A 23,682-nucleotide genomic window follows, 5' to 3' on the forward strand; every position below is an offset into this window, starting at 1 on the left:
TAAATTTGATGTGGACTCCAAACCCATGGTCTATCTCCCGCGCTATGCTGCCTGGGGCCTCTAGCTTCAGTTATCCTGAAAGTGGGTGTTAGACAGCCACCTCCCATCTTGCAGACTTGCCTAAGCCAAGGCCCAGTGAGCCTCCTCCCTCCAGTGACCCTCTCCAGGGTCACCAGGAGACCATCGGGTCCTACTTTCCCCCACTATGCAGTATGAAGTGCCATAAGTTAACAAGAGTTTTGGGGTTGAGGGACCTGGGGAAGATTTTGCAGCTCTGCTCTTCACAAGACTTTGAGCAAACAACTTACGCTCTCTGGGCTTCACTCTCCCCATCTGTAAAATGAAGGTAATAATAGCCTTCACTTTATGAGGAGATAGTGCAGTGGTAATGAACCTGCCTGGCAATGCAGGAGACATAAGTGACACAGATCCCTGGGTCAGGAAGATTCCTCTGGAGAAGGAGATGGCTCTCCAGTCTGGTATTCTTGCCTGGAGAATCTCATGGACAGAGGAGCCTGGTGGGTTACAGTCCATGGGGTCTCAAAGAGTTGGACACAACTGAGCACATACACTTGAGGAGATGCTGCACGTCAACACTCCCTAGACCAGCTTCCGGGGCTGAGCAGTGAGAGGTCTGACCCAGGAGCCCAGAGGGTGAGGTCCGTGTCCCGCTTTGGAAAATAGCTGCATCACAACAGAGACAGCGAGGTTCCGGGAGAGGCAGCAGTTGTAATGCCCAGTGTCCAGCGACCCCGGGCAGGTCGCTTCCCCTCTCTGGACCTCCGTCTCCTGTCACTCCAGCCAGTGCTCCTCAGTGTGACCTCCAAGGCCTCTTGTGTCCCCCACATTCCAAGAAGGTTCCTTGGCTCTTTGAGGGTAGGAGGGCTCGTGTCAGGCACTGCTGAATCCTCGAGAGCCTGTAATTAGAGCTGTCTATTTAGGGACACAGCAAATGTCTTATTAATTATAAAGAAAGGAAGCAGACAGATTGTTTAATCATTGTCCTTGCTGAAAGGTTATGCAATTAACTGTATAAATATTCATTCAAAGTTCAAGCAGCTGCCTGCTGCACTGGGGTATGCCGAACCAGGCCCCTGGAGATGGTACAGATGGGTCAAGGGCCGTTTCAATCACCTGGACTTTTGAGCGGAGAGTTTGGGGTTGGTTCTGGGCCACTATGTCATGTCTGGATGTGAGAGTTGAACCATAAAAAAGGCTGAATGCTGAAGAATTGATGCTTTGACCTGTGGTGCTGGAGAAGACTCTTGAGAGTCCCTTGGACTGCAAGGAGATCAAACCAGTCAATCCTAAGGGAAATCAACCCTGAATATTCATTGCAAGGGCTGATGCTGAAGCTGAAGCTTCAATACTTTGGCCACCTGACGTGAAGAGCTGACTCATCAGAAAAGACCCTGATGCTGGGAAGGATTGAAGGCGGGAGGAGAAGGGGACAACAGAGGATGAGATGGTTGGATGGCATCACCAACTTAATGGACATAAGTTTGAACAAACTCCAGGAGATGGTGAAGAACAGGGAAGCCTGGCATGCTGCAGTCCATGTTGTCATAAAGAGTTGGACACAACTGAGCAACTGAACAACAACTGGGCCACTACCCTACCCACAGGAGGGTGAGGGGTTTGACGGAAAGGGCAGGGTTTAGTCAAAGGAATCTAGACTCTGACTCTCACTGCTGTGTGTTTGGGGCCAGTTACTCTGAGCTTTGGTCTGGGTCTCTCTGAGCTTTGGTTTCCTTATCTGTAAAATGGACCAGTGTTCTGTTCTGTTCTAGGGGTGCCACTAACATAATGGTCTTTGTGAGTGGTGCCCCTGGAGTTTCCACTCACAGCCTGCAGGGCCTGCTTATGTGGCAGGGAGAGGGTCAGGATGACAAGGGAAAATATCAACTCCTCAGCATGAAGCAGCCGGACCCACAGTATGTACTCAGTAACATGGCTCCTTAACAACTCCCCGTGAGCATCTGTTTCCTGAGGCCTGGCTCACAGATGCTGTCTTGTCCCCTCTGTGTCAGGGGCTTGCAGACATACAGCGCCTGCTCTATCACTTTTCTGGAAGTGGATTTAAAAGACATGAAATCTCCAATATCTTTTGGATTTGCAGAATGGTAACCCAGGGGTTCTCAAATGGGATGCCTGAGAATCACCAGGGCAAGCAGGGATGGGTGGAGTTGCTAAGATGCCTGGGCTCTGCCCTGGAAACCTTGATTCAGTCTAGTGTGAGCTGGGGCCCAAGAACCTGCACCCACCACCCACCACCCCACCCCTTATCTGGGACATGCTGGTTGCTGCAGTCCCCTCGTGTTCTGCGGGGCCCAGAGTGGGAAGTACTTTCTCAGTTCCTGCAGTGTGTGGGTGATGGAGGTGCTCTGGGCCCCTCCCCTGACTCCCAGGCCCCTCACCACCTGTACCACCTCCCCAAGGAAGCCTGTATAAAGGGTCTTTGAGTGTCAGTGCTTCCAGGGCTCTGTCCAACAGTATTTGTAAAGGGAAATTTCTGTAAAACGAATCCCTTGAATCCTGTATTCCCAACAGGTTGCCTTATATTTATGAAATGTATTCCTAGGGATAACTTTGGGGTCCACAGTTGGGGGGTCCAAGGCACTACTTTCCCATGGTGTAGTAGTATCTGGGGGTCTTCGCTCAGACACCTGCCCCCAACTCATCTTGTCTGTGTCGTCCTCTCCATCTCTCGTGGGCTTTCATCCCAGCTATGGAAGTAAGAGGTTAGGGAAAATGGTTTGAGATTAGAGAGAAGAACTGAGGGTAAGGTACCAGTAACCCACTGCCTCCAGGGTGCCGTGGACTGTTCTCAGCCTCTGGCATGAGACACAGCTGACTGCACCCTCACCTGGGTCTTCACGACTGTGTGAATAGGACCCAGCGCTGGGTGCCATGTGTGGTACACAGCAGGATACTCACTGAGGGAATAGATAAGTCCTCAGCTGCTACGTGCGGAGAATAATAGTAGGTATCATGAGTGAGCACTGGCTGGGCATTCTAAATGCTTTACAGACATTAACGTAGTTGTCGTAACAGTCCAGTGGGACTGGGAATAGTGTTATCCCCACTTTATGGGCACAGAGATAAGGATCGATGGCCAAGGTAGATAGCCAACAAGTGACTGAGCTGAACCCAGGCAGCCAAGCTCCAGAGCCCATGCCCTCGACCTTCATGCTGGAGGCCCCAACATAACCTATACCTTGCTGGAGTACTATGAAGATACAATGGAAGCGTCCAGCACTGCTCCTGGCACATCCTAGAGATCACTGAGTTCGGCCTGTGTACACCCTGGAAGGCAGGGTGAGGAAGCCAGCCACGGAGGTCTGAGATGTCTCTGCCTCGGCTGGGTCTGTCATGTGGGTCGTCCCGGGATGCTCAGGATGAGAGCCATCCCCAGGCTGGATCAGGGTCCTCATTCTTTCTTCCAAATTGAGAATCAGCCCTGGAGCTCCGGGCCCCTGATTGAGTCAGTCTCTGATTGCGGCTGCAGTAAGTATAGCTGTGTGGTCCCGCTGGGCCCTGGCACACGGCGACTGCTCTCAGCAGCGGGCTCGGCACAGTCACGGGGGCAGGCAGGCTTGGAGGGAGCTGCTGGGGCTGTGGTGAGCCCTTCCAATCTGCAGGTTTGGATCACAGAGTCACTGATCTGGAAGGCAAACTCAGACCCAAACAGGGCGTATCTTGCCCAAGGGCACACAGCTGGAAATGGCAGAGGAGCATGCAGGGCATGGTGGCTCCATATTGCTGGAGCCTAAAGGGAAGGCTTGGAAGGGTGGGAGGTTAGGCCGGTCAGGCAGGTGGAGGGGTTGGCTCAACTGAAGAGGGTCTTGAGGGCCAGGGACCAGGGGGCCATGAGAGGGTATTAGGCAGGGCGGTGACAGGGCCAACTGTAGGATTCAGAAAGTCTTAGGAGTAGGACTTTCCTGGTGGTTCAGTGGTTAAGAATCCACCTTGCAATGCAGGGGACACGGGCTCAAGTCCTGGTCCAGGAAGATTCCACCTGCTGCAGAGCAACTAAACCCACACGCTGCAACTATGGAGCCATGCTCTAGAGCCTGAGAACCACAACTACAGAGCCCACATGCTACAAACACTGAAGCTCACACACCCCTAGAGCCCATGCTCCACAGCAAGAAAAGCCACGGCCACGAGAAGCTCGCACACCACAACTAGAGAGTAGCTCCCCCTCACCACAGCTAGAGAAAGCCCGCACACAGCAACAAAGTCCCAGCCCAGCCAAAAATGAATAAAAAAGTCTTAGGGGCAGAGGAGCTTCTTCTTAGACGAAGAAGCTGAGACAGGAAGGCCCTGGTGGATTCCCAGGGCTTCAGGTCATGAGGCTGGAGTCAGGCAGTAGGACTCACTGGCACCATGCCCTATGTCCTCCTTGGCTGAGCTGTGGACATGTGTCTCTCTCCACAGCCAAGCAGGTGTGTCCTGCAGAGAAGCTGAGCTGCGGACCCTCCAGCCACAAGTGTGTGCCGGCCTCGTGGCGCTGTGATGGGGAGAAGGACTGCGAGAGCGGAGCGGATGAGGCTGGATGTGCCACATGTGAGTCCAGGGTCTGGTCCCCCAGGGTCACGGTCAGGCAGCCTTGGGCAGCAGTGGTCACTTGTGGGGAAGGAGGGCCAGGTTCTCCAGGGAGCTTGGGAGGTGGAGAGGAAAGGGGAACGGTCAGGACACTAGTAATGGCCGGGCACTTTGAAGAGACATTCTTTTTCATCCTCACAATCACCTCACAAGCAGCCATTATCATCCCCATTTGTGGGTGAGGAAACTGAGGCTCAGACAAGCGAGGAAAAATGCCCACAGCTAAGTGACGGAAGTGAGTGATTCAACTTCAGGTCCGGACAGCAAAGTCCACGTGTGTTCTAACCATGCCTGACATCTGCTCATCCATTCCATAAGTCTATACTGATCTCTGAGCAGGGGCAGGAGACCAGAGTAGGGGCCGTAGTGAGAGATGGTTGCGGACTGGGCGAGGACACTGGCAGTATCGGGGGAAGGGAACAGATTCCTGAGGACTGTTGCTGAAATCTCAGACCTGAGCACCAATGTCATGAGGCAGGAAGATAGTCTCAGCAGGCTTCTGCAGGGACAGATGGAAGTGGTCACTGGGGCAGTTCCACATCAGTGGGCTTCAAACATAGGATTATCTCCTCCCCAGGGGGCAGGCCAGCAGGGCCTGGGCCAGTGGGGAAGGTGGCCTGGCCGGGCATGTTTCATATGCAACAGGCACCTACTGTGTGCCAGACTCTGGAAGGGACAAGAAGGTGAATCCTATAGGCCTCTCTTCGGGAGCTCATAATGAATGGGGGAGAGAGACTGGCTGTTGGAACTAGGCTGTGAGGCTGGGCAGAGATCCGGGCGATCGCTCAGGGGCTTTTGCCAAGCACGTGCCCACCACTGTCTCCCACCCTGCTCACTCTGCCAGCTTCTGTCTTTGTATCCTACCCATCCTTCCTGGCCCATGGGAAGTGCCACCTCCTCTGGAGGCGTCTAGATCACAGCACTCTAAGAACGTGAGTCTCTGGAATTTGGATATCTCTGAAGCTGGAAGTGTCTGGGTATGCGGGCAGATCCTGGCTGGGACCAGCAGTTGCAAAGCCCCAGTGGTACACTGCCTCATTTCTGCAGCTGTGATAATAATTCTGTGGGACCTCACTGGCCAGTGAGAATCCTCTCCCCTCCATACCTCCTGAAAATCAGATGTTTCCGCAGTCATCAAGGCTATCAGCCACTATTGCTGGGAGTGGGAATAGCTCTAACTACAGCATGTTGTGGCAGGGCTGTTCCCTGTTAATTATAGAAGACAGTCATGTTCAAAGGTCCTATTGAGCTTCTCTGCTTCAGCTCCCAATCACCAAGGCAAAGGAAAAAGAATACTCCCTTCTCTCATCCCTCAAAGCTTCTTCCATTCATGAATACTGGGAGGGGTCCCTGAACACAGGCCTGATGATGTAGATCTTAAAGGTGCTGTCAGCTTCGAAAACTTGGAGCAAGCTCACGATAAAGCAGCTCTTCCTCCTAGAACTCTGATTGTAGTGAGTCCTCCCCCTCTCTGTCTGGACAGGGAGGAGGAGGGCTAATCTAGGCATCAGCTTAATCTTGAGGGGCAGACATCACAGAGTAGGGTGTGCGTTTCCTACCAAGGCCCCAACATCCCAAAAGCCCAGAAGGGGAAAAAATGCATCTGTCAGAAACTTGATAGAGCCGTCAGCCACACATGACATGAGCTGCCTACCTTGTGAAACTGAAGGCATCAGTTCTATTTTATGTTCACTAACAATGAAAAGGGACAGTTTTCCAACAGAAAGTAAAAACACAGACTATTGGCGCCCCCACGTGGAAAGATAGGGTGCTGCCACCACCAAGTTACCGGGCTTCCCAGGTGGCGCTAGTGGTGGCGCTTCTGCCAATGCAGAAGACATAAAAGATGAGAGTTTGATCCCTGGATGGGGAAGATCCCCAGAAGGAGGGCATGGCAACCCACTCCAGTATTCTTGCCTGGAGAATCCCATGGACACAGGAGCCCGGTGGGCTACAGTCCACTGGGTCACAAAGAGTCGAATACGACTGAAGTGACTTAGCATGCATGTTCACGCAGCCCCTGTATCCATGCTTGGCCTGGGGCTCCAGGTCTCTTCTTGGCCTCTGTATAAGGAATGAAGGAGGGAGGAAGTCAGGTCGCTACTCTACAAACAGCCTGAACTCAAGGGTGGGAAGAAAACTGGAAAGCTCAGAGGAGTCAGAGGAGGAGGTAAGAGCCCCAAACCTGAGTTCTGGACCCCTTGTCACCGCAGACTGACTGTGCGACCCCTGGGCACCGCAGACTGACTGTTGCTCCTCTCCCTGGGCCTCAGTTTCCCCATCTGTAAACTGGCAGTGGGGCTAGTGGTCTCTAAGGCTCTCCCAGCCTCTGCTGCTGCTGCTAAGTCACTTCAGTCTTGTCCGACTCTGTGCGACCCCATAGACGGCAGCCCACCAGGCTCCCCCGTCCCTGGGATTCTCCAGGCAAGAATACTGGAGTGAGTTGCCATTCCCTTCTCCAATGCATGAAAGTGAAAAGTGAAAGTGAAGTCGCTCAGTCGTGTCGGACTCTTAGCGACCCCATGGACTGCAGCCCACCAGGCTCCTCCGTCCATGGGATTTTCTAGGCAAGAGTACCGGAGTGGGGTGCCATTGCCTTCTCCGCCCAGCCTCTGAGCTCAGAGCAACCCACCAGGGAGAGGAAGCCCAGGGCCCCAGGCAGTGCCAGTGACCTGTGCCCATAATGACTGCAAATCCCTAAATTACTCCCCACACCTGGCTGGTCCAGCCTCCATCCACACCACATGCACTCACTGCAAGAAGCTCTGTACTGGACCTTCGGGAAAAAGTGGGTCAATCTCAGAGCCCACCCCTGTGCAGTTCGTTGTCATGGGGCAGACAGAGAAGGACACGAGACCCAGGCACCTGAGCAGGCTGTGAAGGGCACCTGAAAGGAGAGTGGAGGTGTGTGGAAACTTCCCAAGCAGGGGAACACGAAGCGTGTTATCAAAAAGGTAGAATTTGGACCCTTGAAGGATTCGAACTCTTCACTATGATAAAGAGAGACAGTGGTGGGCAAGAGATGGGTGTCCAGCAGATGGAACAGCCTGGGTAAAGGCTGGGGAAGTGGGAAAGTGTACAGATGGTCTAGTGTGTGACGTGAAGCAGGGTGTGAGCAGAGTGAGGTGATGGGGTACAGCAGTAGCTCTGTGCCAGTGGCCTTGGATGCCAGGCCAAGGGACTTAGAGGGGATAGTGCAAGCAAACCCAGGAGTGGGGAGGGCCCTGGACTGTGCTGTAAGGAAGCAGGTCCAGGCCTTTTTCTTGGAAGGGTCGATGTCATGCTACATACCATTTCCTGGGAACATCCGGAGAGGCCTTCAAGACAGGTTACACTCTGCAGCTTTAGAGGCTCTTAGTCCCACCATCCTGCAGGGAGCAGGACAGGAATTCCCGCTCCCAGTGAGGCTAGGGAGGCGGCCCAGCATGACCCTAGCTGGACCCGGATTGGAGGCCCCCTTTTCCGTCCACATTTGGGGCCCCCAGCAGGGCTCATTCAGGCCGGGGGGTGAGGGTCAGGGCCCCTGGAGCGGGACCGGCGGGCCCGGGGCGCCGGGGATGGGGTGCGGCGGGCCGACAGGCTCTCTGTCCTGCGCAGTGTGCGCCCCGCACGAGTTCCAATGCAGCAACCGCTCGTGCCTGGCCGCCGTGTTCGTGTGCGACGGCGACGACGACTGCGGCGACGGCAGCGACGAGCGCGGCTGCGCCGACCCGGCCTGCGGGCCCCGCGAGTTCCGCTGCGGCGGCGACGGCGGCGCCTGCATCCCCGAGCGCTGGGTCTGCGACCGCCAGTTCGACTGCGAGGACCGCTCGGACGAGGCGGCCGAGCTGTGCGGCCGCGCGGGCCCCCGCGCCACGCCCGCGCCCGCCGCCTGCGCCGCCGCCGCCCAGTTCGCCTGCCGCAGTGGCGAGTGTGTGCACCTGGGCTGGCGCTGCGACGGTGACCGCGACTGCAAGGACAAGTCGGACGAGGCCGACTGCCGTAAGCCCCCGCCCGCCCCCATCTCGCCCTGGGCCGCGGGTGCGCCAGCGTCCGCGGAGGGGGCCGCCTCTTCTCGCCCTACTCCGACCCTAGTCTTGGTTTAACGGGGGCGACAGAACTGGGGAAACGTGAAGTGTGTGTGGTCACATGGCTGCTAAGCTGCGGAGCTCAGGGTCTTCACAGGTACCTGTGACCCTCCGTGATGCGCCCCTGCCCCTGTCATACCTCCCACCCCTGCCTTCCCGGGCCCAAGCAGTCACCCACTGGTTCCAATGCCCGAGATCTTGGTACACTAAAGAAGAGCCCCCACCCCAACCCTCCCTACCTCCTGGGCCTGCTCATCCTTCAAGGCTTCTCCCAGGTTCCTCTGATGGGTCCTGCTGGGCTGGGTTCCCCTGAGCTCCTGTAGGTTCCTGGCCTCCTCATCTGGCAACACATCCACACAATGATCTCCTTTGCCCCTCAGCCCTGCTCTGCACCCTTGAGCTGTTAGAGGATGGGGGGGCTCTTAGTAATCTGTGTCCCCCATCCCTACATCCTGGGCGCTGAGGAAGGGTTTGCTGAAAGGATGAAGTCATTAAGTAATGAGCACTGAGGTTCCAAAGCACTGTTCCGGAGGGGTGGCGCTGGGGAGAGACGGTAGAGAGGGAGACAGGAGACCTGAGTTTTAGTCCTGGCTTTGCCTGCCAGAGCGCTGTGTGACCCTGGCTGAGGCCTTCCCCCTCTCTGAGCTTCAGTCTCCCCATCTTGTGCCTTGGCCCGGTGTCCTCCGAAGACTCCCAAGCTCAGCCACTGGTTCTGTTCTTGCCGGGGGTGGATGTGGGCTGGAGGTGGGGGAGGAGAGCTGTCCCAGCACCTGAGGGCGCTGACCCTCTCCGCTCACCCTCCCCTGGCAGCACTGGGCACCTGCCGTGGAGACGAGTTCCGGTGCGGAGATGGGACTTGTGTGCCTGCCATCAAGCGCTGCAACCAGGAGCAGGACTGTCCAGACGGGAGTGATGAAACTGGCTGCCTGCAGGGTGAGTGTGGTCAGCGGCAAGGGGACAGCACCCCCTGAGCTTTCCCCTGGCTACCTGGAGAGAGCGGAGTTGGGAGACATCACCCCTTGGTCCTTATGATGCCTCTTCCCCCAGAGTATTACTTACCCCTAAACCACCCAGACCCCCTCCCTGCGGGTCCTCGTGGCACTAGAACTGGAGCCTTAAGGACTTTGCAAAAGCTGAAGGAGGCCTCGGGGAAGGGATGTGAAGGCACTGCAGGAGATCCAGCCCCCACCCTTTGTTTATATCTGCACCTCCAAGCAGCTTTACTAACTGGTTCCTGGACCAGACAGAGGCAGAGTCCTGCTCCCCAGGGAGCCCCCTTAATTCTCAAGTGGCTGTCATCACCCTGCAGGAGTAGGGACCCTGAACACCTGGTCATCTGGAGAAGTGGATCAAGGATTGGGCAGTGAGGTTGCCTCCCCAGTCTAGGACCACTGGAGCATAGGTCCCCTCAGGAGATGGTCCCTGCAGCCCCCAGGGTCTCTGTAGAGGGGCTGCATTGCCCTCCAAGGTCCCTAATGCTGGTAGATCAGATGTAGACCCCCGCACCCCGCCCACCTTCATGATCCTGGTTATCCCTGAGGTCCTGTCCTTCTGTGAACAGAGCTCCCACCAGCCCTGTATTCAGCTGTCAATCCTGGGCCACCCTCTGGAGGCCAGTGGGGGCTGAGTCTGGAGCTCTCCTCACCTCCCATGGGCCCAGCCCACCCCAACCTTCCCTGCCTAAGGTCTCACAGGTGCTGTCCACTCTCTTGTCCGGCCCGACAGAGTCAACATGTGAGGGTCCCCGCAGATTTCAGTGTAAGAGTGGCGAGTGCGTGGACGGCAGGAAAGTGTGTGATGCTCAGAGGGACTGCCGGGACTGGTCGGATGAGCCTCTGAAAGAGTGTGGTATAGTACCTGTCTCCGTCCGACTGCTGGACTAACACCCCCCATCACACCCCCTCCTGGCCCTCAGGCCACAGCCCTCACCCACCCCTCTGCACACGTTCTGTTCTGACCCTCTCTCTGGACCCATGTGCTGTCCCGTGGTCTCAGACAGGGCTGTTTGCCTTTGGGGCCTCTTGTTCTGTTTCTGCATATCTAAGGGCCTTTCCTTTCCAAATGCTCAGAAATTGCTTCCTCTCATAAATACAGACTGTCTTCAGTTCTTTCAGATTCAGACCTCTGAGTGTGTGCTCACTCGGGAACTTTCTCTCTCTCTCATTGTTTCTGCCCTGCTATCCTAGCCAGGGCTCTGACCTCTGAGGCCTTCCAGCCCCCCTAGCAGGGGACCCTGCAGTGGAAGAGGTGGGGAAAAGCCAGCGGGTGGCCAGACAAGGCACAGATATGAAAGTCATTGGGCTCAGGCCAGGCCTGAGTAAGGATAGGGCAGACCCAGCAGCAGAGGGTGGCACCATCCTGTGCCCTGAGGAACTTTCTGGGAGAACAGGCTCACAGGCTGGACACGAGCGAGGAGTGCAAGGAGGCGGCTGTCCTGATGGCCAGAGCTGTCAGGCCGGGTTCCAGGCTAAAAGGATCAGGAAAGTCTGGACTGCAGGTGGGCAGACATCACCAAGAGCATGTGGGAAACCCAGGGTGGGCTCTAGAAATGTTCATTTCTGAGGTCAGTGGCTTGGACAGAGAACGCCTGAGTGGACAGAGAACGCCTGAGCAGACAGAGCCTGGGTCAGACCCTCCCTCCCCTGCCTTCCTGGCAGACCCATTTCCACCCAGCGCCCTCCCTCCTGGGCCTTCAGAGGAGATCATTCCCTTGAGCTTCCTGAAACAGCACACCTTTGCCCCTGTTAAAAATTAAGAAATTGATTTCGGGAAGGAAGAGAAGCTGGGAAAAAGGTCACTCGGTCTTAGTCTGAGCTTGCAGGTGACAGACTCCCCCCAGGCTCTGCTGTGAAAGGTCTCAGAAGAAGGAAGTTATGGAAAAGAGGAGAGGGAGGCAGGAACATCTGAGCCTAGGCGCCCTACCGGATACTACTAACTTGCTGAACTCTCTTCTCTCTTGTCTTTTGCATGACACTCCAAAGAGACGTATGTACGCATGTGTTTGTGTCTCTGTGCTGGTGAGAGACCAGTGTCTGTATCCATGACTCCTTCTCGGAGGAAGGCAAGGGAGTTGCATCATGTGTCTCTGTGTGGCTCCCGTGTCTGTGTGAATGTGCCTGAGCATGTGAGCTGGTGTGTGTGTGCATGTAGGTATGTGCATGCAGGTGGGCACTCGTGCTGGGGACACTGCCCCTTCCTTCCATGGGGACCTCAAATGCTCCTCAGGCCTCTCTGGACCACTTTCCCTCCCTCCCCGCTGCAGGCCCCCAGCAGAATCACCTCCAGGGTAGATCAAATTGGGAAGGCCCAGAGACTCCCCTCTTCTGCCTCCGTACTGGCTTTCCAGGGTTGGCGGGACCGTCTACCCATTCTCTGCCCCTGACTCACCTCAACCCCGGAGGACTCTGCCTCTGTGTTTCATGGAAGCCTGAGTCACGTGGCACTCTCCCCTTCCCCCATCAGAGCCATCTTGCACCTCCCGCTCCAGCCAGTGCTCAGTAAATACAGTGGTTGAACTGCTGCTCCTGCAGAAGGAGAGGGGGGAAGTGAGTGATGGTGGCTGAGGCCATGAGTGAGCAGGTGAACAAGTGAATGGATGGCGTGGAGGGAGTAGTGTGCAGTGTGGTGTGGGAGACGTCAGGGAGGGCTGGGAGTGACGGGAAGATCCTGGAGGTGGTGCCCTACAGAGGCCACCCCAGAGCTACCGTGGCTCAGCCCACCCCAAGGGGTGGGGCTTCCCAGTGTTGGGCCTGGCTGAGTCACCCCCAGCCCGCCAGTCATGGGGTTGCCGTGGTCTTGTTCTTTTCAGTTCTGCCAACATCCCAGAGAAACAGGAGGCGGCCCAGGGGTAAAGGGGAACATTCCCCCAGCATGGCTCAGGCTGGGGGCGGGGGCACCCACCACTATGCATGGCCTGGGGTGGGACGCTCAGACCGGCTGTGTGCATGACCCTGGCTGGCTCGGCACAGCTCTGCTTGGCTTGGCTAGAGTGGCGGGGCAGGGGTCTAATGGGCAGAGGGTGGCACGGCTCCTTCCCCTGGCTTGAAGAGTTAACCTTCTGTGATTCTAAAGCCCAGAAGATGCTGTGAGAACTTGGTGAGCCTTGGTCCTGGCCTCTCTGACCTCCTCTAGGACCCTGCCAGACGTGGTGAGGGAGTGGAGGATGGGGGAACCAGATCCCTTCATCCCTTGCAGCATCGGTAATCTTGGGACCAGGCTTGTGACCAAGTGTAGGAGTAGACACAGGTGTTGAGAGGAGAGGACGGGGAAAAAGTCCACTGTGGTTCACAGTGCAAGAGAACTGACTTAGCAACAGCGCCATGGAGATAGAGGCCTGGCCATCTCAAATAATCACCAGCTCAGTAGAGAGCAGCCCTTGTAGTAGTTCAGACCCCTCTGGGTGGCAGACTAGCTCTGGGCCCTGTCCAGAGAGTGCATCCAGAGCAAGGCACCTGAAAGGCAGGGGACCAGGAATCAGCGCTCTAAGGAAATTCTGAGGGAGCCATTGGACTCTGGCCAACCCTGCATGGCACCAGCTGCCTCGGGGGGAAGTGGGCTTCCCGAGACTGGAGGTGGTTAAGCAAGGGCATTTCACAGGGGATTCTTAAGGCACTTGCGGGTTGGACATGGTACATGCAGGTCCCTTCAATACTGAGGTCATGAGGAAGGAGACGTAAGAAATGTGTTTGTGAAAGGAAAGACCTTAGGCAGCCTGGTTGCCTCCAGGCTGGTGATGGACAGAGTCCTGGCCTGGGAGGCAAAGGACCCGAGTTCTGGTTCCACCCTGTCCTGTCTGTGTGTCTGGCCTCGAGCAAGGACCCTCTCTGAGCCTCCTCTTGCCCAGTCACCTGGCTAATGAGGCTGAGGCTCAATGAGGCTCTGGGGGAGGCTGAGGCTGCCCTGAGTCTCTGCTTCAGCTCCAGGCCCATCCATGTCCCGCCTCGACCCCAGTCTCAGTTCCTGGACCCTCAGGAGCCTGTGTCCCTCCCCAGGCCTGAACGAGTGTCTGCACAACAATGGCGGCTGTTCCCACATCTGCACCGACCTTAAGATTGGCTTTGAGTGCACGTGCCCTGCAGGCTACCAGCTCCTGGACCAGAAGACCTGTGGCGGTGAGCACCCCCACCCCAGCCCCTCAAGCAGAGGCAGCTCCTCCTGCTGGTTCTGACCTCTGCTCCTCCCCACAGACATCGACGAGTGTGAGGACCCAGATGCCTGCAGCCAGATCTGTGTCAATTACAAGGGCTACTTTAAATGCGAGTGCCACCCTGGCTACGAGATGGACACACTGACCAAGAACTGCAAGGCCGTCGGTCAGTATGGACACTACAAGGTGGGGGGCAGGGGAGCAGCTCTGAGGGAGTCCAGGAAGCAGCGTGCTTCACATGTGAGGCGTGGTGTGCATACATACCCCCTCACACTCAGATAGGAAGTTGCAATATATAGCACACACACAATGCAACTGTGTGCACGACACTGACCCTGCACAGAGCCACCCAGAGACTGCGCTCACATGACAGATACAAGCTGGACCATGCTGGCCACACATGGCATAGGCAACCCACACAAATGGCAGGCCGTGTGCAGACCTGACTGATCATCAGGTCAGCCGATGGAATTCACTTGTTTTATTTATTTGTTTACACTGAACAGCTAACATTGTTGTAGGCACTAGAGACTCAACAGTAAGCAAAACAGATGCAAATCTCTGTCCTTATAGGATTTACACTCTAGTGGGTGAGACGGGAAATCAAAAAACTAAATAAAATTCAGTGCATGGCAGATGGTGATTAGGGTTCAGGAGAAATATAAAGTAGAGAAGTCCAAGGGGGCCGTGGCTTACGGTTTTAAGTAGAGTGGTTAGGAAAGCCCTCGCTGAGAAGGTGACATTTGCATAAAGACCTGAAGGAGGTGAGGGAGTGAGCCATGCATGACCTGTAGGAACCAAAGATAGCCCCGTGCCTGCTGTGTTGAGATAACGAAGAGGAAGCCAGTGCAGCTGGAGCAAAGAGAATAGGAGGAGATGAAGCCCACACAGTGACTTGGGGCAGATCATAAAGGCCTTCTTGACTGTTACAAGGGCTGACTCTCGCCATCAGTCAGGGGGAAGGAAGCTTTGGTGGGTTCAGAGTAATGGGACAGAGTGCCTTCCATTTTAACCAGCTCCCTCTAGTGGCCGTGTTGAGAATAGACCGTCGTGGGCAGGGCAGGAAGCTGGGGAGCTGCTGCAAAGGTCATTGCAGTCAGCCTGGAGAGAGGTGATGGTGGATTAAACCAGGGTGTTGCATGGAGATAATGAAAGGTAGACAATGTGAATATATTTTCAAGGTCAGGATTTATTTTGAAGCAACAGGATTTTCTTGTGAATTGAATGTAGGATGTGAAACTGAAAAAAGGAAATCAAAGGTGACCATGAGGTTTTTAACCAAACGAAATACGGGATTGCTGTTTAAGGCATTGGGAAAGATGGTAAAAGCAGGTTTGGGAGAATATTGGATTAATTTGGACATGTTAAATTTAACAAAATTGTTTAGACATCTCAGCGGAAGTATTGTACAGGTTATTGGATATAGGAACCTAGAATTCAGATGCACAAAAATACCTACTCTATAGGCTATAACAATACAGAAGCTACAGTAATTAACATATAGCTGGCAAACCCGACACACATAGCACCCAAACTGTACAATGTACAGCACATACGTTAGCACATCACATGTAGCATGCAACCAGTTCCTACCCCCACCTGAGACAGGTGTGACATGTAACAGACTATATACGTGCAGAGGAGACAACACACAATGGCCCATGTATACACAACCCCCACATATCAATATCTAAAGTGCAGTTACACAAAAACTCCAGTTGTAACAAACAGGGTACCTGTCACAGTCACAACTCTCGGTAAAAGTCAGCTCAATATATCCTGTAACCCAGCTCCTGCCCTCAGGAAGATGAGGTGTCTTTGCTTTCATTTCCAGGTGAGGAAATCCCCTGTGGCTCAGCTGGTAAAGAATCTGCCTGCAATGTGGGAGACCTAGGTTCGATCCCTGGGTTGGGAAGATCCCCTGGCGAAGGGAAAGGCTACCCACTCCAGTATTCTGGCCTGGAGAATTCCACGAGCTGTATAGTCCATGGGGTCACAAAGAGTTGGACACAACTGAGGGACTTTCACTTTCACTTTCCAGGCGAGGAAAATCAGATTGTCAATGGCAGAGTTGGCCTTGAACCCAGCTTTTCTCCTTTCTCCTTGCACATGGAGCTGTATTTTTCCATGCTCTGTGTCCCATATCCTCCCTGTCACCCCCACCCTGCTTTGAAATGATGTCCATCACTACACACAGGTCACACCCTCAGCCCCAGGCCCCACATGGCTCTGTGATGTTCCCTCCCCACCCCCAGGGAGCACATTACCCTGGCAGAGATGTGCAGTGACAGGGACCAGGGGCCCTGCAGAAGTGTCAGCTGCAAAACAAGACCAGGAGAAGGCCCAGGCAGCTCCAGAGACAGGTGTTGCCGCTCAGACAGTGCAGGTACCTGAGAGTTGCCTATTTACATCTGAAAACAGGCTGGAGGAGCGGCAGCCTGTGCCAAGTTCTAGACCTTCATAGGCCTGGGGGACAGTGACCTTCCCCATGGGGTAGCCAGGAATGTTAAATCTTTGATGTTCTTCCTAAAATCTAATCCTAAGTCTGAAAATAAGTTTGAATATACACCAGCAGTTGTGTGTTGTCCTTTTGCATGTGTATAATCTGTGTCATATTATACACATCCTGCCCTAGCTACTGGCTCAGAATAAAGTGCGAACTCAGATCACAGGATCCTTTGTGATTGGGTCCCTGCCGGCATCTGCAGATTCATCTCTTGCCGTGTCCCCAAACACACTCTCTGTAAACTGAAGACTCACAATGACCTCCTTGAATCTCCTCCCTTGAGCCTCACTGCTGGCCCTGAGGTCTGTGCTCCACCCTGCAGCCTCAGTCATCTTTGTAAATCATTTACTGTTCATGTTGCCCTTTCTTGAATGTTGCAGTGGGGCCCAAGCAGAGGAGGAGGCAGCTGCTGGGGAGAAATGCACTGTAGGTAGAAGGACAGCTTGAGCACAGGCCCGGAGGCAGCAAAGCTCTGCCATGGGGAGATGATGACAGATAGCCTGGTGGCTGGGACCAAGGTGTTAGGGGCTGAGTGATGAGGCTGGACAGGGAGCTGGAGTCACTGCAGAAAGCCTCCCATAAGGCCAGAGGAAACGGAGTCATCTCAGATTTGGGGGAGTTTGTGTCTAATAAAAAAATCCCTCTTGTTATGTGTGGTGCTTTGCATCTTATGCTTTTTGTACCCATTATCTCACTTACTCCTCTAACTTGTGAGGTAGGAGTTGCCACCACTTTTTACAGGAAAGGAGGTGTCCCTCAGCACATCGGTGGCAGAGCCTTGGTCTCCAGACCCCCCACCTGTCGCGCTGACCCTTTTCCCTCTCAACCCCCCTGTATGGCAGCTGGCAGAAGTCCATCCCTGATCTTCACCAATCGGCACGAAGTGCGGAGGATAGACCTGGTAAAGCGGGACTACTCACGGCTCATCCCCATGCTCAAGAACGTCGTGGCGCTGGACGTTGAAGTTGCCACCAATCGCATCTACTGGTGTGACCTCTCCTACCGCAAGATCTACAGGTGAGCAGGGGCCTGGCTCCTGCAGCCAAGGCGTGGAGGGGGACTGACAGAGGAGGAGAGGACGGGTGGCCTCTGCACCCCCTCTGCCCCCAGGTTCCCCCAGGACAGAGTTGGGGCTTAGGAGGGGATGCAGGAGCACAGTGCACATGGAACTGCCGGGACTTCACCTGCTGGGCCTTCATCCGAGGGCTTTGTTGGGAGAGCAGCTTTGAGCCCACACACGGGGGCTCTGACTGACCTCTGGCGGCCTAGTCGGGCAGTGCAAGACACAGGAAGGTGCCTCGGGCTTTGACAGGGACTTTCAGAGCCACTCACATACATGTGTGTTGGATGCTCAGGACTCAGAGATGACTCAGACCTGGTCCTGCCTGGAGGATCCCACTCAGAACACAGTGATATCCCTTGTGATGATCATGAAGGAAAAGTATAGAAGACACCTCCGACCCGGTCTGGGGAGCAGCACTATGCCCAGACCAGCCCTTCACATCACAGTCTGTTGGCTCTGGTTCCTAGGAAGGCTCCTCACACACAAGGAGGTTTTCTCCCAGGAGCTTCTGCGTGCCCAAGTCCCCTTTGGTAGTCATGTCCTTTCTTCGTCCTGAGATCCACTTGGACTCAGGACTGCCGATGACCAGGCCCTGGGTGGACTGTTGAACAAATGGCAGGATGGATGGATGGATGGAAGCAACGCCAAGTGGCTACTCACTGGCAACTAGTGCCTATCACACCCCAGCACACATAGACACACTCACACTCACACACCCAGAACCAGCTCAAGTAGTGTGTGTCCAACAGTTGTGACTGAAGGAGGCAGATTTGATGACAGACTGGGTATGGGGTTGTAGGAGGAAGAGTTGAAATGAATTCCTGCTTACGTTTTGAGAGTTCATTTTTGAGAGTTTGGGTTTCTTGCTTGGTACTTGGGTACCCTTCTCTGAGATGGGAGCCAGGAGGGGAGAGATGGTGGTGGGGTAGGCTGGCTGATTGTGGCTGAGAAGAGGGGAATGGGCTGAATAGTTTGGGATGTGTTGAGTTCAAGGTGTCCATGAGACATTCAAAGGGGGCCAGTTGGCTTTATAGTCTGAAACTTAGACAGTTGTCAAGATCAGAGAATTTGGGTCATGGATGGCCGTGGGCACTGTGCAACTAGAAGAGCAAAGAGGATGTGGGGAGAAGAAAACCTTGGGGAAAGCAGCATTTGGGAGACATAAAGCGCTGCTGGTGTTGCCTCCTGGGTGTCTGCTGTATTCTGGCCCCTTCTCTCTATTCTCACTGCCTCAGCCCTTTTGCAGACCCTCTTCATCTCTCACTTGAACGTGCTCACAGCCTCTTAACTGGTCTCCCTGCCTTCATCCCCTCCCCCTCCAAACCCTTGTGTATTCTGCAGGTGCCACAGTGATCTCACTCCCCTCTCTGGCCATACCCTCTGACCTGTTCAGTTTTACCCTTAGCACATATGCAAGGGCCATCAGGAGGGTGCCCCTCCTACCTACTCCCTGTCTCACACCCTCACCCACCCCCTCCACCCCTGCCCGCTGGCTCACTCAGTGTTTCAGAACACGTGCTTTGGCATCTGCACGTGCTGACTCTAACCTGACCTGTCTGTTCTTTGTGTTCCTGGTGAATTGGTCCTTCGGGGCTCAACCACAAGCCCTCCTCCAGCCCCCAGGATGATGTAGTGTCCACTTCTCTGCTGTTACAGCCTCTGATACTTTCCGTAATCACAGAGTATTGGTGTAATTATTGGGCTATAAATTTCTGTCCCTCCTAAACTGAGCTCCTTCAGGCCAGAGACTGTGGCTGACTCGAGCTTGTGTCCTTACCCTGGTGGCCCAGGGAACCCATTGAATGGAAATGAGCCAAGCTCCTCTCTGGTGCAGTGCCATGGCCCAGAGGGAAGAGAGGGGAAGGGCAGCTGTAGACGGGCCCTGGGGGTGGCACGCCTGCCCATGCCAGCCCTGGTTGCTCCTAGCGCCTACATGGACAAAGCCAGCAACCCTGTGGAGCAGGATGTCCTCATTGACGAGCAGCTGCACTCTCCTGAGGGCCTGGCAGTGGACTGGGTCCACAAGCACATCTACTGGACCGACTCCGGCAACAAGACCATCTCCGTGGCCACAGTCGATGGCAAACGCCGTTGTACTCTCTTCAGCCGCAACCTCAGCGAACCCCGGGCCATTGCCGTCGACCCCCTGCGAGGGTGAGTGTTCCCACCCGCAGATTGTGCTGGGTGTTCAGTCTGCACGTGTCTGTCACCAGAGCTATCTTGAGGGCTTCGGAAGGCCTTGGGCCACCCAGACACAGGCGATGGGGGAGAAAGTCCCTGCGGGCCCCTCAGCCTATGGACGCCTGACCAGGGGTCCTTGTGCACTGGCCGCAAGGGCACTCCCAGGACTGGGGTACTCACTCATCATATCACAGAACCGAGCATCTCAGGGCGCTGGAGACTGGAGACATTCCTGGGGCAGGACGTCTTCCCTCGGCTGCCTTGCGCTGCAGGTGGACACCTGGCAGGTGCTCACACTCCCAGAGACAGGAGCCCATTACAGCTCACACGGCCTGTTTCAGCTGGGGGCAGCTCTGCCTGTTGGAAAGTGTTCCCTGTTTGTTTCTCACGTTCCAAAATCTCTCTGATTGGCCTCTGGAGTTACCTCTGGCATGTCTCCTCCCTGCCCTTCCAGACAGCCAGAGAGATGTGAAGAACAAAATTACAGGGTCTACTCTGCTCCAGGCTGCCCACCTCCATCCCCACCCATGTTGCCCACAGTCTCCAGGCCCCTCATCACCCAGGCTGACCTGCTCTGGCCATGCCTCTGTATTGGGAATAGGGCTTCTGAACAGAGCAGGACTCCCTCCCTTCCTCAGTGGTGATGTCCTGAGATGGCATGGTTTTTAAGCAGCTGCATCATATTGCTTACCAGAATCACCAGCTTCTTCCTACTGCTATTTCCTTAATTGTTAAGCAGCGATAAGAGAACCCTCTTCTTCTTCCAGTCGGGCCCCTGGGGTTGGGGCTGGCCACCCGAGAGGGTGTGTGTGGCCTTGGGAAGTGACCGACAGCTGCCGTTTACTCGGCACACACGGGTGCACCCAGCACAGTCCCAGGCATTCTTGCAGACACTGAGTCATCTCATTTAACCCCCACCTCAACCCTGTTCCCTGTCTGCTGCACACAGACCTGAGGCTGTACCTGCCATGTCCCCCAAACCATGTGGTTACCCCCAGCCCATCCCTGGTCCACTGTGGATCTGTCAGGGTCCCAGCAGGAAACCCACTGCACACTCAGATGAAGATAATTTGAGGTCGTTTAAACCTTTAGAGCGTGAGCCAGTTGGAGTCAGCTTTGTGTGGGAGAGTCAGGGGAATAGACATCCTGACCTCAGTCTGTCCTCAGCCCCCTCCGCTACCCCCAATATTTTGCTGAATCCAACTGGAAGCCAGACAGCTAGGGAGTCAAGCCTATTGATGTGGTTCCCACGTGCACCAGCCTTTTGCTGTACAGAGCAGAATGGCGATGGGATTCAGAGCAGCAAATGGAAGGGATCCAGAACAATCACTCGGCCCCTTAGCCCGGAGCCAGCTTGGCTGGACACCAGGCTTCAGCACAGGCATTCTGGGGAGGGTTAAGCATGCAGGCTTGAGTTTCAACTTAAATTTGCAGCCTGGTTTCTCTGCTTGTTCACATCGTGATCTTAGGGAAGTCAGCCCCTCTGAGCCACAATTTACTCATCTGTAAATGGGACTAGTAATGATACCCTTCTGGGGTAATTGTGAGACTAGAATGAAAACGCTAGTTTGTTCAACAAATAGTAAATGAAGACCTATATCACACACAAACCACCTGCCAGGCATAAAATGAGGAATAACGCAGATGAGGAACCTTCCCTTAGTGGAATTTGTAGACTAGTGGGGAAAACAGACAGTAAATAAATACACCACACACCCGAAAGCATACATTAATCAACAATGGTGTAAGTGCTACAGAAGGGAAGAACAGGGTGCTTTAAGAGAAGATAACAGGGAGAACCTACTTACATTGAGGGGAAGGAAGAACCTACTTCCTTACAGAGAAAGATTCTCTACTGAAAAGACATTGTAAATGGCAAAAGAGTGAGAACAAAGGCTCCGTGAAGGCCTTGGTGCTCTGAAGGACCTAAGAGAAGCCCTGTGGGGCAGCTGTGAGGTGTGTAAGGGAGGTGGGCGATGGTGCTAGGAGAAATAGCCAGAAAGGTAGGCAGGGCCCTGGTCATCAGAGCCTCGTCAGCTGTGGTAAGGATTTGGGGTCTGATTTTAACATCAATAGGAGAAGCCATCATAAAGTTTAAAAACTGGAGAGTGGTAGATCTTAAAAGTCCTCATCACAAGAAAAACAATTGTAGCTATGTGTGGTGCTGGATATTAATTAGCTTATTATGGCAGTCAGTTTGCAATATGTACAAATACCGAATCATTATGTTATGCACCTGAAACTAGCTCACCTGTCAGTTCTAAGATTTGATGTTCCCATGAACTTTAGAGGTCTTCTTCAGTCCCCACTAAGCATGATCTTCCAATATCCAGAGGGCCGTTGAGTCCTTGTGAGCCAGACCCTGTCAAGAAGCTCAGTTGGGTTTCCTCTCCTCTAGGTTCATGTATTGGTCTGACTGGGGGTTCCAGGCCAAGATTGAGAAGTCCGGGCTCAACGGTGTGGGCCGGCAGACACTGGTGTCGGATGGTATTGAGTGGCCCAACGGAATCACCCTGGGTGAGCCCTGCCTTCCTGGATGGGGGGGTGGGATGGGGTGGGCTGTTCTAGCTCCTGGTGCTGAGCACTGCCTGGAGCTCCATGGGTCTTGTCTCCACATCCCCTCTTAGAGCCAGCGCCTATGTTTCCTGATGGTTTCCCTGGGCTGGCCTGCTCCTGAGGCCTGGCCTGGAGATGTGGGCAGGGAATGGGCACAAAGGAGCCGAGATCCAGGCTGCGATCGCAGGCTCAGCACCTGACCCCCTCATCCTTCTCCTCCCCAAGATTTGCTGACCCAGCGCTTGTACTGGGTGGACTCCAAGCTGCACCAGCTCTCCAGCATTGACTTCAGTGGAGGCAACAGGAAGATGCTGATTTCCTCCCCTGACTTCCTAAGCCACCCTTTTGGGATAGCTGTGTTTGAGGTGAGCCCCGAGAGGGGAGGCAAGGCTCCTTCAGGAAGCTGGAGCCTAGGAAAGGCTGTTCACACAGGACGACTCCCTGAGACTCGTCCAGGTGGAAACAAAGGGCCAGGGAAGCCAGCTGGCTCATTTGTACACAATATGTGAGCTGCCTGCAGAGGCTTTGCAGTCCCTTGTCCACCTGGCAGCCTTTCCTGTGCTTCCTCCCCACGGTCCCTCCCTCAGAAAACGTCTCATAGGTAAGTTGCTAGACCTTGTACCCTCAGCACCCAGCACTGTACCCACATATACAGAAGGTGCCCAATAAAGGGAGAAGGAATTTACATTTCCTTAGTATCATTTACTATTGGAAACGGCCTGATAAATGCTATTCAATTCAACACACTCTCACTCACCTTTGCTGGACCCTGGGATCATAGAGGTGAACCAGGCATCATCCTCACCCTCAAGAAAAAAAAACCACCCCCCACCCTGCCAAAAAAAAACCCCCACAACAACAAAAAAGAAGCTCATGGGAGAGTGAAGAGCCAAGACCTTCCTGTGTTCTGACCCTGAAAACCTTTCTCCTTGGGGAATAAGGAAGCCAGAACCAACCAAGTTCTTGTACACACATACCTCTTCCCCATAACTCACTCTGCCATCAAGGGGAGGGGAAGCAAGGGGACATTGGCCCGTGGTGGGTGTGGGCAATGTTTGCTTGGAGCGACATCACCCAGCACAGCTCTGAAACTGTGGGCAAAGCTCCACCTCCCACGTCCAGCCTCTGCTTCAAAAGACAGGTGTGTTCAGACACATGTGTTTGTACTTGTGCATATATGTGGCATGTACGTGTATGTGCATGTGTGTACATAAATGCATCTGTTAAAATATGTGCATTCCTGTATGTGCTAGTGCTTGTGAATGTAAACGGGTATACCAATATTTAGACAAGTGCTCATTTAGTGTGCCTTTGGGTATGTAGATGAGCATGTGGGTTTGTGTCTAGGTCTGCAGAGGGTGCACAGTTGTACCTGTAAATGTGAATTTGCCTACATATGCACATCTAGGCTTGTGTGGACTAACCACTGAATGCACACACGTGTACACACAGAGGCTGCAGGAGGGGGCCCTGTAGGGATAATACTCACTAAACCACACATCCTCTCCAGTCTTGGTCCCGGGCCCTAACAATGGTGATAGCTAAAGAGACCCAA

General features: G+C 54.4%; 1 protein-coding gene across 9 annotated transcripts in view; it reads left to right on the forward strand.

The window, feature by feature from the left end:
• The window catches only part of LRP8 (LDL receptor related protein 8), a 76,548-nt gene that overhangs the window by 38,919 nt on the left and 13,947 nt on the right, over positions 1–23,682 (forward strand). For 2 of the 9 annotated variants that reach the window (XM_061121851.1, XM_061121854.1), the window contains exons 4-14: positions 4,441–4,569; positions 8,206–8,589; positions 9,486–9,608; positions 10,401–10,523; positions 13,667–13,786; positions 13,862–13,987; positions 15,656–15,715; positions 17,170–17,344; positions 19,317–19,544; positions 21,970–22,088; positions 22,353–22,492. In XM_061121851.1, the coding sequence (XP_060977834.1) occupies positions 4,441–4,569; positions 8,206–8,589; positions 9,486–9,608; positions 10,401–10,523; positions 13,667–13,786; positions 13,862–13,987; positions 15,656–15,715; positions 17,170–17,344; positions 19,317–19,544; positions 21,970–22,088; positions 22,353–22,492 (1,727 nt within the window). Of the gene's footprint in view, positions 1–4,440; positions 4,570–8,205; positions 8,590–9,485; positions 9,609–10,400; positions 10,524–12,483; positions 12,523–13,666; positions 13,787–13,861; positions 13,988–15,655; positions 15,716–17,169; positions 17,345–19,316; positions 19,545–21,969; positions 22,089–22,352; positions 22,493–23,682 lie in introns of all 9 variants that reach the window. The other 7 variants (XM_061121849.1, XM_061121852.1, XM_061121855.1 and 4 more) reach the window with 5 other exon arrangements.

This window comes from Dama dama, chromosome 20, assembly GCF_033118175.1.
Source record: "Dama dama isolate Ldn47 chromosome 20, ASM3311817v1, whole genome shotgun sequence".
Taxonomy (NCBI): Eukaryota; Metazoa; Chordata; class Mammalia; order Artiodactyla; family Cervidae; genus Dama; species Dama dama.